The following is an 18,095-nucleotide window of genomic DNA, read 5'->3' on the forward strand; positions in this document are numbered from 1 at the left end:
CCATGTGAAACGGATGAGGCAAGGGAGGTGCAAAGGAGAGCTTGCCCAGGTCCCGTGCCCTTGAGAAGCCTTTCAGGATCCCGGAGTCCCCGTTCAGCCTCTTGACGTAGGGTTAGGGACAGTCTTCGCGTCAACGGCATCGGGGCCAGTCCTGTCCGCTCTGATCGGTGTCATTCCATGCAAGCGCACACCCGCTGCCCTATGGGCGCGCAGGAAATGTTTCCGGTGCAGGGGACGAGCAGGCGGCGCGGGTGTGCCCTCCGCCGTCGCCGCACATCGGGCAGGTGGCCGCGGCTCCCGAAGGCGCGAGGAGGGCGCGAGGAGGGCGCGAGGAGGGCGCGAGGAGGGCGCGAGGAGGGCGCGAGGAAGGCGCGAGGAAGGCGCGAGGCTGCGGCCTCCAGGCGCTGGCGGCGGCGGCTCCGCCCCTCTAGGCCTCCGCGGCGCTGATTGGCCGGCCGGGCGCCGGGGGCGGGGTGGAGGGGCGGCCGCCCGCGCGCCCGCCTCGTCTCCGCGGGGGCGCGCCCGCGGCACGCGGCCGGGCGGGGCCGGGGGTGAGTGACGGCCGCGCGGGCCAATGGGGCGGGCGCGCGCCGCCGCCGCCGCCCGCGCGGCCCCTGACGCCGGCCGAGGCGCCGCGCCGCTGCGGCTGCGGGCGGCGACGGCTGCACCATGGGCCGGTTGCTGCGGGCCGCCGGGCTGCCGCCGCCGCTGCTGCCGCTGCTGCTGCTGGCCGGGGGTGAGTGCGCGCCGCGCGGGCGGGCGGGCGGGCGTGCGGGCGGCGGCGGGCCCGGGGCAGGCGGGGGCGGGGGCGGCGGCGGCGGTGCTGGACAGCTCCCGGGCCGCCAACAAAGGGGCCGGCGCGCGGGGCGCGGGCGGGGGCGCGGGGCGCGGGGCGCGGTGGGCTGCTGCCCGGCCGTCCGCGGCGCCGCGCTCCCAGGGCGGGGGCGGGGGCGGGGGCCGGGGGCGGGGGCCGGGGGCCGGGGGCCGGCGCGGGGCCCGCGGGGCCGCACACACACGTACGCACGCAGGGGAGTGTGGCGGCGGGCGCGCCTGCACGCGCTCCCGGGCGCCGTCTCCAGGGGCCTCCGGGGAGGGCGGACCGCGCCGCCCGCTCCGCCACAGCCGCACCGGGGTGGGGCCGCCGCCCAGGTCTCCGGGGCCCCCGCGGCGAGGGCGGGCGTCCTGCGGCTCCGCGGGGGCAAGCGCCGGGGAGCCGCACTCGCCACCGCCGCGGCTGCGACAATGAGGGGCGTGTGTGCGCGCCCGAGCTGCCGCCGGACAGGAGCGGGGGTGTGGCATGGGAGTGCGGTCTGCGCTGTGCCGGCAACTTTACTAGGAGGTGTGACGGCGCCGGGTGTCTGCTGTGGCAGTGACGGTGCCGGATGGCTCCTGCGCAGCTGCCACGCACGCATGGGTGTGAGGACACCCGGAGACGTGCACAAGGGCAGGCGTGCTGAAGGCAGGCTGGGTGTGAGCGGCAGGTGTGCAACGCTGTGTCAGTGACAGAGGCGCGGGACCCAGGTGTGTGCATGGCGGGGGAGCGTGAGGCATGTGACAGCCTGAGACAGCCACCAGCAGCGAGTCGGGGTGGGGAGAAGCGCTGTGCGGAGGGTGGGTCAGATAAGGTCATGACCGAACAGCCTCGGGCCGGCACAGTGGAGGGGGCAGTCCCCAGGAGTGCCGTATGGGGGTGACAGCCGGTTGGTGTTGGTGGGCAGACACGCTGGGATGCGAGTGTGTGCGTGGTCACTTACCAGGTCGCCCTGAGTGACTCCGCTTCTGATGGACACACAGGAGATCACGTCGGTGCGCGCGTATGTGGGAGTGGACCAGGGACCCTGGCTACTTAGTCACTTCCGTGCAGTGAACCCACAAAGACGCAGGCACATGTGTGCATCCGTGTGAGTGAAGGAGAGACCTGTGAAGGTCTCTGCGTGAGGGGGGAGAGCAGTTTTTCCTCGGTGGTGGCAATGAGATGGGCCATTGCTGTGGGCCCGTAGTGACGGAATCCTAGGGAAAATGTCTGGGAGGGGAAGAGGCCCTTGCTCCTGAGGTGCCCCGGGAAGGGTCAGCTCCGCGAGGGTACTTTTTCTCCATCATCAGTCCAGGGAGGGGTAAGGACCTAAGTGCTGTGCACAGAAATGTGTCCATTGGTGTTTGTCTCAGGCACGCACACACACCTATGTCTATGTTTGCATACCTTAAATCCTCTCTGGAAGAGGTGAGAGTCAACAAATAAATTAAATATTGATTAGTCTGCTATTTATTTGTGCAACAGCCACACCAGAACTGGCAAGAAAACTGTGTCATGACCCATGCCCAGCTGTGGCTAGCCACGGATGACTGTCGGCAGCTTTACGCCTTCTGTGCTCCCTCCCACCTCCTCCCTCTTGTACACACTTCATGGTGTGCATTATTACCTCCCCCTTGGCGACTTGTCTGTGTCCAGCAGTATGTCTCTTTCCTATACACCTTTCTGTAGAAACCCTTCAAGAACCCCATCGGCATTGCTTCGCAGACACAGCAGACATGCACTCATGAGTGTGTGTGTATGTGTGTGTGTGTGTGTGGGGTAGGATGATCGTGCTAGACAATTTCTGTTGTAGCTGACACTTAAGGGTGTGGGGGCTGTGTGGCAGATGCTGCTGGGCAGCTCCCGTATTGGTGTCTGGCAAGGGCTTAGGGAGATCTGTACTTCAGAGCTGCTGATGAGGGGAAGGGTGGGGGTGTAACTGATGGTGGAATCAGAAAAGGATGTTTGGATCAGGAGCAGATTGCAGGGGAGATAAAACATGCAGAGGATTACTAAGGCCTTGTTTTTTGTTTTGTTTTGTTTTTTCACCCCCTAAGATATAAGCCTACTTCCCTTGCCTCTTTTTCTGATTTTAGGTCAGATTTTCAATTCTTTGAGACTGGTCCCCGAATCCTTTTCATGTGCCTTCTTTCTCTCTCCCTTTCCCTGTTGGGAGTGACAAAGTATCAGAAAATTATAAGTGCTAGAGAAAAATAAAAGAATATCGGGGAGCCTGGGTGACGCCCAGTCGGTTAAGCTTCCACCTCTTGGTTTCAGCTCAGGTTGTGATTCTGGGTAATGAGATCGAGCCCCACATCGGGCTCCGTGCTCAGCATGGAGTCTGCTTGAGATTCTCCCTTTCCTGCTGCCCCCAGATTCCTGCCCCTTGTGTGCATGCACGCTCTCTGTCTTTTTTTTTTTTTAATTTTTTAAAAATTTTTATTTATTTATGATAGTCAGAGAGAGAGAGGCAGAGACATAGGCAGAGGGAAAGGGAGAAGCAGGCTCCATGCACCGGGAGCCCGACATGGGACTCGATCCCGGGTCTCCAGGATCGGGTCCTGGGCCAAAGGCAGGCGCCAAACCACTGCGCCACCCAGCTGTCTGTCTTAAAAAAAAATCTTTAGGCAGCCCCGCTGGCTCAGCGGTTTAGCGCCACCTTCAGCCCAGGGCGTGATCCTGGAGACCCGGGATCAAGTCCCACGTCAGGCTCCCTACATGGAGCCTGCTTCTCCCTCTGCCTGTGTCTCTGCCTCTCTCTCTCTCTCTCTCTCTCTCTCTAATAAAATAAAATCTTTAAAAAGAAAAAAGAAAATCAGTCACAAAGAATGTAATTCTGAAATTTTAAATCAGATGGAGTCTCAATTAAGGCAGATTAATTATCAAGTGCAAAAGCAATTAGACACAGAATGCTTAGGGCTTAGCTACTATTTTGGTGGGCAAGTTTGAAAATAAGCAACCTCTTGCAATTACCTAAATAATTACCCATTGCCAAGACTTTTGAAAATATCAAGGTCTATATAAAGAAAAAATAATCATCACAGGGAAAAAGAACTTCAAGAAAATGGAACTATTTACTGGAGAAGGAATGAAAATCCTGATTCCTTTTTTCACACAAGCTTTTCGGCAGGATTATCACAATCTCTGTTCATTCCTTTTGGACTGTTGGGAAAGGAAGAGGTGGGGAGGGGGTGGAAGGAGACTGTAGCTTCTGTCTGACAGGCAGAGGAGAGAGGTTCAGAGAATAGAGGAACTCACCTTATCATGGAAGTGGTAGGAAGGAGTCCTGGCTAATTGAACAAACCACAGTCCTCTGCACAGAAAGCTTCACGACTAAACAGTATTTGACTTCCAGAGGTGGGAAATGAACAGGATTGCTGGTCAGACTTTCCTTGAGAGGGGCCGATGCAGTATTCTCAGGGTCCAAGCTGCTGTGGAGAGCTGGCCCATGGCCTAGAAGGGAGTGATTTCGCTCCCCCCATGTCCCAGTTCAGCTCTGAGAGAGGCAACTCTCAGGTTTTGAAGAGGCAATGCAAGTTGGAGCCTCCTGAGACTAAAATCCCAAGAATTTCTAAAGTAAACCAGTTTGCACCTTTCTAAAGACGCTGACATAATGTCCTCCCCAACATACCTGCTGGAGACTGGTGTATGTAAATAAAGATTTTCACCCAGTGGCCCTTTCAAAGATTGGCTTCTCAGGTGCCGTGGAGATCTGTAAAATTTTTATTTAATTATTACAAACATTTCTCATCAGTTGGCTTTTTTTCTTCGTGGACTGCATGAGTTTTTTTTCAGGTAAGTTGATTGCATTTGGCTCCCCCAATCTTGGGGGTACCACTCTACAAAACAGGGCTGTTATATCCAGGGGTATCATATATAAAACTTAGACTACACCTGTCCAAACAATGGTCGTTTTTGAGGGGAGAAATCTACCCACTAATTACAGGGCTTCTGTTCACTAGCTATTTGACCTTACCGTCCCAAACCCTCTCTTATTTCACCTGCAGGAAAGAAGAGGGTTATTTATTCATTTATTCAAACACCTACTGAGTTCCTGTCATATTTCAGAGACTGTTGAGGCACTGGACTGACCAGGTTGACTCAGACACGGGACACGGTGAGAGGGAAGGAGACTGTAAGATGGCCTGTTACAGTTTGAAAGAAAAGTGTGGTAATTTGTTTGGGAGGCTGTAGCACTGGGAGTGGTGCCTGGCCGAGACTAGGAGTGGCTGGGTAGTGCTTCTCAGAGGTAGAGGTTGGGAGCAGGAGCAGGAGCTGTGCAGATGGGCACAGGTGGCCCTAGGCATTACCTCTTTCTGGTTAAAGGCTTTTTTTTTTTTTTTTTGAAGATTTTTTTATTTATTTATGACAGACAGAGAGAGAGGGGCAGAGACAGAGGCAGAGGGAGAAGCAGGCTCCATGCAGGGAGCCTGACATGGGACTCGATCCCAGGTCTCCAGGATCACACCCTGGGCTGAAGGCAGCGCTAAACCTCTGAGCCACTGGGGCTGCCCTGGTTAAAGGCTTTTTGAGGCTTGGGTACCGTCCTGTGTTTTCACCCATCAGTTCTGCTTTTGTTTGTTTGTTTTTTGAAGTCACATAAAATAACTCTGGTCTTTGTTACTCACAGTGACCTTTTATCTTAATATATTTGAGGATACCATTCTTTTATCCTGGCCAAGAACTTTCCAGTTCTCTGTTCTTTTTGTCGGGTAATAATACTTACATGTATGAAATACAGTCTGCTCATTGTAGCACTGTTCTCATGGAGCTTACCTCATTTGAGGCTCCTGTCTCCCTGAATGCTGTGGAATTTTTGCTTTACAGATGAGGAAACCAGGGCCCCTGGTGGAAAAGTAGCTTACCCAGAGTGGCTCACCTAGGGAAGCCAGAACACAAACCTGCTTCCCTGGCCCAGGCTCTCTCTACGAGGACATCCTTCCATGTTGACTTCAAGACCTGTTTATCCTCTTCTACACACCTTTTAACTGTGTTAGGCCCCTTCACTCGGAAGGCTTTCCTTACAATTACGTGTTATATTCATGGATCTGTGTTGTCCAACCATGCATAGCATACGCTGTCTCCACTGCACCCTGGGTGCCAGGCTTAGGGCTTACTGCTACTTCAGAAGGTGGTTATGAAGATTCAGATTCAGACAACACTTGCAAAGCATTTAGCACACAGCACCAATAGTGTTACCTCTCATTTTTTATTATAAACATCACGAAAAATTTCCATGAACTATTCAGGCCAGGGCATGGTGCATGACAGGGGCAGTGCAGGACATAACTCTTTACTGCATCATTGAACTTTAGTCTTGGAAAAGAAAAATTTAGAGGTCATTTCAACCACCTTCCTTATTTTTTTGATGAGAAGATAGACACAGAGATTTTAAGTGACTTTCCAGAAGACATATATAGCAAGTTAGTAATATCTGTGTGATTAAACTAATAATTAAGTTGTGAAATTGGCAAATAAGGCTGTCTTCCTATTCTTAGTGAATGGGATTGAGAGAAGGGGGGAAAATATTCCCTTTAATTTATTGGGTTTTGTTCATTTGTTATATAAATTAGGAAAGAGGGATCCATGATTCTAAATAAATATGTTCTAACCAATGTTGGATGAGCCTGACCTGCAGTCTCACATAGTCTTTAAAGACTATTCAGGAGATCATATTGCTGAAATACAAATCACATTCTTAATGCAGATCTGGAAGATGTTCGGCTTAGGGCAGAAGCCTGGGGAACAGTGTGTACACAAGGTCCTTCAAAGCAGGGGCTTGGTCTTCACTGCATTTGTGCCCTGTGCACTCAGTACAGTTGTAGCAAAGATGGGTGCTGATAGCCGTTTCTAAATAAAAAGATGCCTAGTGGGTGCTGAGTCAGATGAACCTCACTCTCTCCTGCCTGCCTCCCTTGGTCTCCCCTTTGACCCTGCTGCAGGGAGGGCTAAACAGTTTGGCCTTTGTGGAGTGAGAACAGCGTCTCAGAATCCCCTGGCAGCCACTGGATGTCAGGACTGTTCCCCCTCTACCCCTACCCTGCCAAGTCTCCACTGGTACCTCTGGGCTCTTTGCTCTGGGGTCATGTCTTAACCTTGTGCCAGTCTAGCCTTTTCCAGCCTCTCCTAACCATCTGGCTTTCGTGTCTGTACAGGATCATTCCTGGGCACATGGGCAGCTGGATCTGATGAGCCTGGCCCAGAGGGCCTCACCTCCACCTCCTTGCTGGACCTCCTGCCACCCACAGGCCTGGAACCGCTGGACTCAGAGGAACCCAGTGAGGCCATGGGACTGGGAGCTGGCCTGGGAGCCCCTGGCTCAGGTTTTCCCAGTGAAGAGAGCGAAGAGTCCCGCATTCTGCAACCACCACAGTATTTCTGGGAAGAGGAGGAGGAGCTGAATGACTCCAGTCTGGACCTGGGACCCACTGCAGGTAGTTGTTCTACATAAGAGTATGTGCTCATTGCAGCTGGGAGTGAGGCCATGTAGGCAGAATGCCAGAGGACCATTTCCTTACTCAAATCACATCTCTTGTCTCTCCCCACCAGCTTTAACCATGCTGCTTCCCGCTTGTGCACCAGAGCTGAATGTAGGACCCTGAATGTCTTACTTGTCCAGGAGGCTCTTTTCTCTTTAACATTCGCTGCTATTTAGGGAGCCTATGTTCTGTGGTCATATAACTCCATATAATGAGAGAGCCTGGGAGTGAAACATTCTTCCAGCGTAAGCTGCAAAAACTACTGCTCATAGGGGTTAAAAGCATGCCTCAGTTCATACACCTGCTTATATGCTCAGCCATGATCCACGCCGAAGCTTCCCAGGGTCTGGGGTTGTTTGTTTTTCCTGCTATGCTATATCTTCTCTGTTGAAGGTTCCTGGTTCCCGTGCCCCTGCTGAGGTCTCTCTGACCCCCAATCAAGGCACTGCTCTTCTCTGGGTCATGTCCCAGGGTTGGTTTCTGGGTTTACAAAGCATCACTGATAGACCTGTGGGGGCCACAGTGAGCCTGAGACCTGAATAGGACCAAACCAGAATGTGTGCAGTTAGGGGCTGGATGCAGATGTGGCACAGGACATTGGCCATGCTCTGGCTTCAGCAGCTATGCATGTGCCCAGTTATAAACGTTAGACTGCCACTTTATGAATGTGCTAGCCCATGCACAGGGCAGCAGGGTGTTATAGAATGTAGTTCTAATTTTTCCTCTTAGGGTGTATTATTTTTATAATTAGAGAACATAAATCCAAAATAAATATTACATGGAAGTTGTGGAAAATATGAAAAATGCAAAGAAGGAAAATTCACCCATAATCTCACAACTAAGAGAAACTATTAATAGTTTGGGATACATCCTTATAGTCGCTTTTATATATTTATTTATTTATTTATTTATTTATTTATTTATTTATTTTAAAGATTTTATTTATTTATTCATGAGAGACACAGAGAGGGAGAGAGGCAGAGACACAGGCAGAGGGAGAAGCAGACTCCATGCAGGGAGCCTGATGTGGGACATGATCCCGGGACTCCGGGATCACTCCCTGGGCCAAAGGCAGACACTCAACTGCTGAGCGACCCAGGCTGCCCTTGTTTCCAGTTTTAATGCTGCTAAAACTAATTATTATCTATTTTTGCACTTCTCTGATTTTTTCCCTGTGATAAATTTCTAGAATAAAATTGCTAGGTGTAAAGATGTATCAGTCGGCATCCTACCCGGAGAAAGAGGACACGGCTGAACTAAGATAAGCCAGGCAAGTTTATTTATAGAATAAGGAACTTACAAAGGTATAGGTAGGGGGTAGGCCAACCAGAGAGGAATCCAGGGCCTGTGGCAGCAGAGCACTCAATGCTCCTACACCCAAAGGGTCAGAGGGGAGGGGTGGATGAAAGGAACTAGGAGGGACAGAGAATGGTGGAGAGCAAGTGGTTCTGACAAGGGCAGTGACCCAGCAGGGGAGAAACCAGGGGAGGAAATACCTGACCCTTTCTCCTCCCATCTTCTGCCAGGGTCCCTGCATTCTCTCTTTCCCTGCCTCTGTTGAGTCTGGTCAGGAAGCAGGGACATGACCTGTTGCTGCAACTCTTGGAGTCCATCCCCCAGGGCACAGAAAGGGGTAGGGAAAGGTAGAAAAGGGATCTGGAGGGGTTGGAGCATGTCTGGTGCAAAGAATGAGAATCTTCCCACAGGCTTTTGTTAAATATTTCCAGATCAGCCTCCAGAAAGCTCTTTGTGGTTTGCATACCCACCAGAGGTGGAATGAATGCCACTTTTTTGGATCCTTCCCACCAGCATTTTGTCATTTAGAAATCTTAGTCAACTTGATAAGCAAATTATTATTATTATTTTTTAAAGATTTTATTTATTTATTCATAGACACAGAGAGGCAGAGACACAGACAGGGAGAAGCAGGCTCCTTGCAGGGAGCCCGATGTGGGACTCGATCCCGGGTCTCCAGGATCACACCCCAGGCTGCAGGCTGCGCCAAACCGCTATGCCACCAGGGCTGCCCTGATAAGCAAATTATAGTGGCCTTTGATTGCTAGTGAACATTAACGTGTGTGTGTGTGTGTGTGTGTGTGTGTGTGTGTGTATTTTCTGACCATTTATCGTCCTTTCCAATTTGAGGCATAGTATAATGAAGAACAGACTTTGGAGTCAGGCCGATTCCAAAGTTTTAGCACTAACACTTAACATCTATGTGATTTTTGGCAAGGAGCAACCTTTGCCTCGGTTTTCCCGAAGTAGTATCTTAGGATTTTGCAGTTAAATGCAGTAATTCATTTAATGCACTCAGCACAGCACTTGGTACACTGTAAGTGTTCTGTATTACCTGTTACTGCTTTTGCATGTTTTTCTGTTGAGGCTTTTATTTTTTCTTACCATATAAAAAAGATACTAACCTTTTCTCTGATGTATATAGAAAACATTTTTCTAGGTTAGTAATTACTTTTTTTTAAAAAGATTTTATTTATTCATGAGAGACAGAGAGAGAGAGGCAGAGACACAGGCAGAGGGAGAGGCTCCATGCAGGAAGCCCGATGTGGGACTCAATCCTGGGATTCCAGGATCACGCCCTGGGCCAAAGGCAGGCCCTAAACCGCTGAGCCACCCAGGTGTCCCAATTACTTTTTTTATTATAGTGATTTTTGACATACCATAAATTTCTTAGAAACTTGGGACAGTCTTTCTTTTGAAATGTTTGAAATGTTTTTATGTGTTTTTCTTTGCTTTATGTTTAGAAAATCCTTTCCTGAGATATATGCACCTTTTTTTTCCACCTTAAATTTGTACATTTAACTCTATTTTAGCAGTAATTTATTTTGGTATGTGGTATAAGATAGTGATTTAGTTCATTTCCCCCATAAAGCTAGCCTTGTTACTGCAGCAGCATACATGCTGGTGAATCTATTCCCTTGTTATGGAAAAGAAGCACTAGACAATTAGATGTACTTGGGTCTTTCTTTGGGCTCTTCTTCTTGTTTTGACCCTGGACATTCTAGTCTGAGACAAGCAATCATTCTGAGGGCCTCGGCCAAGAAAGCCACTAAGATGAGCCTAGGACCTTCCTCAGGATCACAGTGGGATGACCCTGAGGCTTTGAGGAACTCACATTTGCTCTGCCTCTCCCTTCCCTTCCGCTTCTTTCCCTCTCACTTCATCTCTTTTCTTCTTCCATTAGCCTCTCTTGGTCTCTTAGTAGTGAAGACAGCTGCCATTCATTGAATACGTGTTCTGTCCCAGGCATTTTGTATCCATTCTTCTCATGCCAGCTGTCCAGTATGGTCTGTCTGCTCATCTCTTCTATACACCCTGAATGACTGTGAGATGGGGACTCAGGTGCCCTGCACAGAGAATGGGCAAGTGCCCCAGAAGAAGTGGAGAAAGGGGAGCTGCTTTTGCCAGGCTCCCTAAGTGCTCACCTTCCCACTGGGCCCATACCTTTCTTTCCTCAGGACAGTCTCTTCTCCATACCCCCCAAGGCAGTTTGTGAGAACACAGTACCCATAGAATAAAAGTGAAGTATCTTAGCACTACAGAAGATGCTCTTGATGCTTTGGCCAGGCCTTTCCCTTGGCCTCATCTCCTTCCCTTCTCCCACATGCATCATTTCATTAGCCTATTATCATCCCACTTGGCAGATGTGGAACTGATTCACAGGGAAGTTAAGTGCTTTAACAAGGTCACACTTAGTCTGTGATAGAGGTGGCTGGAGAATCTGTGTCTTCTTCCTGACAGTGGCTCAGGCCTGTTCCCTAGCCTCTGGTGCCACTCCTCCTGTCCTGTCTGCTTGGAGCACTCTTCTCCAACCCAACTGCCTGGTGGACTTGACGTCATCCTGCAACACCTAGCTCGGAAGACACAGCCTCCAAGAGGCCTTTTATCTCTACCAAGCGAGCAGGACTGCACGTGGTTGTGCTTGGGGTGCCCTGTCCAAGGGTGCCTTGCCAAGCAGGGGAGCTGATACTGATGTCCAGCCTGCACGCTACTCATCAGGTCAGGGGCTGGATGGGAGGAGTGACTTTTTGCAAGTCATCTGCTCAGAGGGGCATCTCTGTGAGCTAGCAGTGGCCCTGAAATGAAGCTAGCCATTCCTGCTTCTGCATCCTCACAGTACCTTGATAATATGGTGGTAGGCCATAACAGAGCCAGAAAGTATCCCAGGTGTGAGGCTGATTTGTATGGGGAGGCAGCCCAGAGAGGACAGTGTGTGCTAATCCCCTCTGCCCTCTTCTATTCCTGACCATAGAAGTCAGAGGCTCCCATCTAGGAGTTCTTTGGAAGGAAGGAAGGCATTGCCTCTTGGAGTTTGCTCCTTAGATTAGAGGAGACCCAAGGAAACTTCAAAGGGCCTGCCTGGATGAGGAGACTATCTACAGGTCAGAGTGACCATGCTAAGTGCTGTCTTAACCCAGCCCTTGGGGACCTGGATATATCCATGCAGCAGGAGCAATGACTACAGTAAGCCATGCTGTGAACAAGCCCAATCTCAGATCTATTACTCTACTAGTAATTATGATATCAACCTATGTTAGGTGTTACGGCATATTATCTCATTTAACCTCAACACTAACAAGTATATATTGTTACTCCCATTTGACCAGTGAACAAACTGAGGTTCCAGGAGATTGCATAACAGGCCAGCTGCTAAGTATAACCAAGAATCAAACCCAAGTTTTCAGACTCCATAGCTTTGACTCTTTTTATTAGGTTGCCTCTCAGCTCAACGATTTTAGTAGAGACTAACAGTTATGTCTTATATTTTACATAGTAATTATCACCATTTTTCCCATAGAATTTTCTCTTTGATTAGCTCATTTGGGGTCCACAGGCAGGAATTGTCACTGCCTCACAAATGGTGAAACCCAGGCCCAGAGAAGGTAATTGCATTGCCCAAGGCTGCAGAGCTTGTGTGTGGTGGAGCTGAATGTGGAATCAGTAGCTCGTGAGCACCTGGGCATGGCAGCCTGCTGTGGGAGCATATGGATGGTGTGTGTTAAAGAGGAAACCTGTGTGTTTCGTTGTCACTAATACCTTGCTATACATCTCATTGCTAGTTTGTTGAACCTAGAAGAGCCCAAACTAGAGCCTTCCTTCTCTCATAGCAACGATCCTGTGGTCCTATGGCTAACACAGCCACTGGCATTTCTGCTTGGCCAGTGACTAGCAGTGTGACCTTGAGTGGGTTCCTTGTCTAATCTTGGCTTTAGTTTCTCATCTGTAAGTGAGGAATGATAAATTGAAGCCTTCTCCAGCTTTAAAATATTATGGTTTCCTAACATTTCAGGTGAAAAGAGTGGTCTCAGCAAAGTAGGGAGAAAGAAATGTGATGTAGATCGCCCCTCCACCAGCTAGCATCAAGCCAACTCTAGACCTGATCAACTAATTCAGGCAGGATTGTTAAGGATTAAGAACAGTTTTCCGGGTTACCCACTTATCCCAAGGCTGTCTCTCCTGTCAACCTCCACCCTTTTCATTCTCCAGTATCCTTAATAAAATTCTCTGCATGCAATTTTAATTTTCCTAGTGAACAAGCTAATTAGTGTTCTACAAGAAAAGCGATAACTCTTCGGGGTTGACAAGTTCTAGAAACCGAACTCAAACAGACTCACAGGCCTGTGTGAAAAAGGGGTGTTTATTGGCTCAATAACTGCAGAACCCAGGCAGGTGTTATCTAGGTGTTGAAACGAAATGTCAGAACCTGCCTTGCTCCATTGTGGCTTGCCTTCACTGGCTAGTTTCATTTTCAGACATGTTGTCCCTGTGTGGTGGCTCAGTGGGCCCCCAGTCATTCCAGTGTTCTCTCCTTTCACTTAGCAGCCCCAGCAGAGGGAGAACTCTGCTTCCTCACACTTCTGGAAAAGTCTCAGAGTGGAGGCTCATTAGTCTGCCCTGGGTCATGAACCCATCTCTGACCCAATCCTGAGGCCAGAGGGATGGGGTTCTCTGGCCCAGACTGGCTTTTGAGTACTCCTGGAAACCAGGGGTAGGGCCCAACACTCCTGGACCAAGGGGAGGGGAGTGAGTACATACCAAGTGATGGTTGGACATAAAGGAACATTCATGAGTGCTATAAGTCATTTTCACATATTTTTCTTTAACCTTACAGCAACCTAATGAAATCCATAAAAGCAGGTATCCTCGGTATCACTGTTTTATACCTAAGGAAATTTGCCCAGAGAGGTTTAAAAGTGACACTAAACTACACAGGTCAAATAAATAAATAAATAAACTACACAGGTCATAAGTAGCAGAGCTAAATCTCAAATTTGAGATTTCCACTTTAAGACCTGCTACCACTCCATATGAAATAATTCATTAGACCATTTTATTTTTATTTATTTATTTATTTATTTATTTGTTTGTTTGTGATAGTCAGAGAGAGAGAGAGAGGCAGAGACACAGGCAGAGGGAGAAGCAGGCTCCATATACCGGGAGCCCGATGTGGGACTCGATCCCGGGTCTCCAGGATCGCGCCCTGGGCCAAAGGCAGGCGCCAAACCGCTGCGCCACCCAGGGATCCCCTTCATTAGACCATTTTAATTACTATTGGCTGTGATGAATTTTGCAGAAACAAGATCATCAAAGTTGCTATCTGCTGGGACTTGGAAATGGTTTCTATACATTGGGATTGTATCTGCTGTTGAATGACTTGACCTTCTGGTTCTCTGTACACATATCAGGCATGTTAGCTAAGAAGGTGGCTAGCTGACAGGAACACTTGCACCTAGATGCCAACAAGAAAAAAATCCCTGTATTTTTGTTTTACTCTAGTAGTAAATATCATTCTGTGAAAATTAGATAATACAGAAAAGAAGCAAATAAAAACCACTCCTAATGCCATCACCCAGAATTGGCGAATGTTAACATTTTGGCATATATCTTTCTGGAAATTTTTCCCATATGGGAATACATAAAATATGCTTTTATAAAAAATGGCAGGTCTTGTTGTTTCACTTACCAGCATCTTTTCAAGCCAGTCAACAGAGCTCTCTGCCCTCGGTTTTAAGTGGGAACAGCATCCTAAGATGGCCAGGCCACCACTGCTGAAGCACTGGATGCCTTCCAGTCTTTTGTTATGTGAACTGTGCCATGATGGGAATCCTTGAAACTGAATCATTATGAGCATCCTAATTGTTTCTTTAGGGTACATTTCTAGGAGTGGAATGACAGGTTCAGAATGTTTGTTTTTAAACCTTTTCATTCTTATTATCTTCCCACCCGCAATGCGGCCTGATTTCCATTGCCATCAGTAGCAGATTGAGTGCCTGTTTCCTGCACTCACCCAATAGTTGGTATTATTTTAAATATATACATATATTGGCAAGTTGGCAGCCCCAAAACTTTATCATCTTGTTTAATTTACATTGCTTTGATGACTACTGAGGTTGATCATTAAAAAGTCATTTTAATTATACTAAAAGCTTCTTCCCTTGAACCTCCATTTTATGAGTCTATTGTATATTTTGTGAGTGTTTTTATATTAACACTTGGTTGAATAACTGGCTTGAGTATTGCACTCAGGGGGCAAATTTTCAGTGATTTGACAGTAACCAAAAGGGACATTTAAAATGATCTTTCAAGGCCACAGGCTTGGTGCCCGTCTTAATTTCATGTCTTAAGCAGGTGAGTCAGTTCATTAATATTTCAGCTGATGCCAAGAATCATCCATGAGATTATGGCTATCCTGGAAGGTAGCAATGAAGTTCTAGTGTGACCTTGATGAGCTGAGGAAAGAGACTGACAAAACCAATGAAACATAGGAGAGAAAAAATGCAACACGATCTATTTAGGGAACAAAAGACAACCCCCAAAGTGTGCTTAAAAGAAAAAGGAAAAGCCTAAAGAATCCAAGTTGTCCAGGAGTCTGGACCTTCATCGAAGTGGCCTCCTGCTGCCTCCGCGCTGCCAGATTAGGTCCAACGGGCAGAGTGCAGTGTGAGCGCTGTGTTAAATTCAGACTGAGCTGCATGAGTCAGGAAGCCTTACCTGACAGCTCACATCAGCTAGCTTCTAGCTCGTGAATCTTGTTCACTTTTCAGCAGTTCACTCAGCAGTATTTGTTGTGTACCTACTCTGCTATTTCTGTAACCATTCTTAAAACTGTGGCAGGTCCAGAGTTTGCACAAGAGAAGAATGATGAGGGGAAGTGTTGAGAATGAGGGATAATCCCAGTTGTTGAGCCCCAGGCAAAGGAGGCTAAATTGGAGCAACTGAGAAAATACGTAGGTTTTTATCCAGAGGGAGCTGTTTCCCAGAAGTTCCTCACTTTGCAGATAAAACAGAAATGGGCTTAAGTTGTAAAGGAACCACGGCAAAGGGGGTTTAAGGAATTTGGGGAGGGAAAAAAAGCCTTGAACATAGAAATGCCTAAGGAGGCATATTCTTGAAGACGGTGGCAGCCCATCTCACATGACTTAGCCATCACCTGCTCCAGATGACCCACCAGGTCCCTTTTCGTGCTAGAACCCCTGGGTCCTCGGAGGCCCATTGCAGGAGCACCTGCCTGCAGATACACCCACAGTGAACTGGGTTGTGTGGAGTATAAGACAGCAGTGTGACTTGAAGATATGGGCTCAGGGATAAGAGAGCATGCCTTCCGGGCGAGGGGATTTGAATGCATTATGTCATTTCACCCAAGCCTCGGCATCCCAGAGGGGTGGTGGGCACGTCTAGAGGCGAGTCAGCCAGCATTCTGGCCCCTGGCTGCAGAACTCTGAAGCTGAACCGTGAGCCCTTACCTGTCGACTGTCTGGTGGTTCAGCCCTAGCTTTCAAGAGATGGGCTCTGCCTGCAGGTCAGATGGAGCAGGAGAGATGATGCCACTGCTATCAGTTTGCTCCTCCTTGGCGTCTGAAGCCAAGTCTGGGCGTTGGTCTAACTGAGCAGGTGTGTCTTGAGAGACTGGCTTTAACTTCCCACAAGCCTGGGTTTTACAACTTTACAGCTGTGATAAGTGTAGTTCCACAATTTAGAGCAAGTGTCCTCCCCTCTGTGAGCTTTTTATTCCTCATCTGTAAAAAGGAAGGCTTTGTCTTTGGAGTCCTGATTTCCCTCGGGCTAGAGGGATGATGTAGTTACCAGTTAAAGCCACCAGGGGGTACTGAGACTTCACAGAGCTGGCACCCTGTGTTCAGGGAGGGAGGCTAAGGAGGCAGGGGGCCAGTGGTTGGCCAAGGTCCCAGGCACGCCTCTGCTGTCTCACCAACAGCCAGTGGACTGAGCTGTCTCCTGTGTGCACTTGCAGCATAGCCACTCCCTGAACTTCCAGGCTTTGAGGCCAAGCTGGAGCCCACTCTGGAGGGTCTGAGCTGTTGGGGACCTTTCATGTCTCCTCAGTGCCCCAGGTGTCGCTACCCTTCTGGGGACAGGGGGCAGGCTTTAACTGCCTTTCCTGCTATCTTGAATGTGTCTCCTGGGTATCTCTGCTTGTTCACAGTTGTGTCCAGGTGTGGGGTGTGTGGGGAGTGCTCTGCAGGTATGCCTTCATCCCAGACAGGTTCTGGGGTTGGTGGGACCCTCCTGTTCTGACTCCAAATGCTGAAGCAGATGGGATAGGAAGCAAAGCCTAGGGCACTAAGCAGCACAGGCTCTGCCTATGTGGAGTCACAGCTCTCAGTGACAGCAGTGGGCAGGGCTCAGGACATCCTGCTGTCACTGCACTGGGGCAGCCACCTGCCTTGCATGGCCCATTGTGCCTCACCCGCTGTGGCGCCATCCTCTCCTGCGTCTCTGTTGTTTTCCTGCTCCATCCCCCTGCTTCTCTTTTCCTCCTCCATTATAGTTCACTCTCTTATCCCCTCTCCAAAATGACTTCTCCCACTTCTCCCAGGCCAGTGTTGCAAATCTCCAGAAGCTTGGTCTTCTTTCCTTGGACACCTGAGTGGGAAAAGTACGTTCTTACCTGTCCACCAAGTTATTCACTTCTATGTTTCTTCCTCCTGGAGCCTTCAGAAGTTCCTAGTCCAGGGTGGCCTGCCCTGTCCCTTGCCACGTTTCACTTCTCTTCCGGTGGCTCTAGCATGTTCATTAGCCAGTAGATAAGTGGTTCTCTCTCTCTCTCTTTCTGTAATTCCTTCTTTCAAAAATAATTTCAAATTTACAGAAGATTTGCAAGAATAATTCCCATACACCCTTCACTCAGATTACCCCTGTGTTAACATTTTACCAAATATGTGTATGGACTTATAGATGTACAATTCTTTCTAAACCGTTTGATGGGTTAGACTGCAGATGCAGTGCCCCTTTATTACCTCTACATACTTCAGTGTATACTGAAGAACAGAGACAGTCTCTTACGGAATCATGTACAGTGACCATCAGGAAATTAACATGCAGGCAGCCCGGGTGGCTCAGTGGTTTAGTGCCGTCTTCAGCCCAGGGCCTGATCCTGGAGACCTGGGATTGGGTCCCATGTCAGGCTCCCTGCATGGAGCCTGCTTCTCCTTCTGCCTGTGTCTCTGCCTCTCTCTCTCTCTCTTTGTGTCTCTCATAAATAAATTTTTAAAATATATTTTAGGAAATCAACATGGTTACGATTATGGCAAACTACTCAAACTTGCCACTCTTTTCTGCACTGGGCCAGGCAGATACTGTCTTAGCTGCCGGGAACATAGGAATGAAGAAGATCACCTTGGTTGGCAATCAGAGTCAGTAGTCCTGGAAATCCTGTATTATTCTCATTTAGGACAGTAGAGGAGTTGTTGTTTTTAACGCCACTCATGTGTAAGGCACGTTTGTTGAAACTATCTCCAAAGCACAGGGTATGAGTGCTTAGACCCTTAGAACTCATACATACAGGCATC

General features: G+C 49.1%; 1 protein-coding gene across 2 annotated transcripts in view; it reads left to right on the top strand.

Annotated features, from left to right (window-relative positions):
• Window positions 1–619: 619 nt before the first annotated feature.
• The window catches only part of PODXL2 (podocalyxin like 2), a 36,668-nt gene continuing 19,192 nt past the window's right edge, over window positions 620–18,095 (top strand). For both annotated transcript variants that reach the window (XR_013357331.1, XM_077857583.1), the window contains exons 1-2: window positions 620–736; window positions 6,949–7,227. Coding sequence is in view for 1 of the 2 variants with exons in the window: in XM_077857583.1 (XP_077713709.1) it covers window positions 670–736; window positions 6,949–7,227 (346 nt within the window). In the remaining variant the exon portion in view is untranslated. The remainder of the gene's footprint in view (window positions 737–6,948; window positions 7,228–18,095) is intronic.

This window comes from Canis aureus, chromosome 19 (genome assembly GCF_053574225.1).
Source record: "Canis aureus isolate CA01 chromosome 19, VMU_Caureus_v.1.0, whole genome shotgun sequence".
In the NCBI taxonomy this organism is placed as follows: domain Eukaryota; kingdom Metazoa; phylum Chordata; class Mammalia; order Carnivora; family Canidae; genus Canis; species Canis aureus.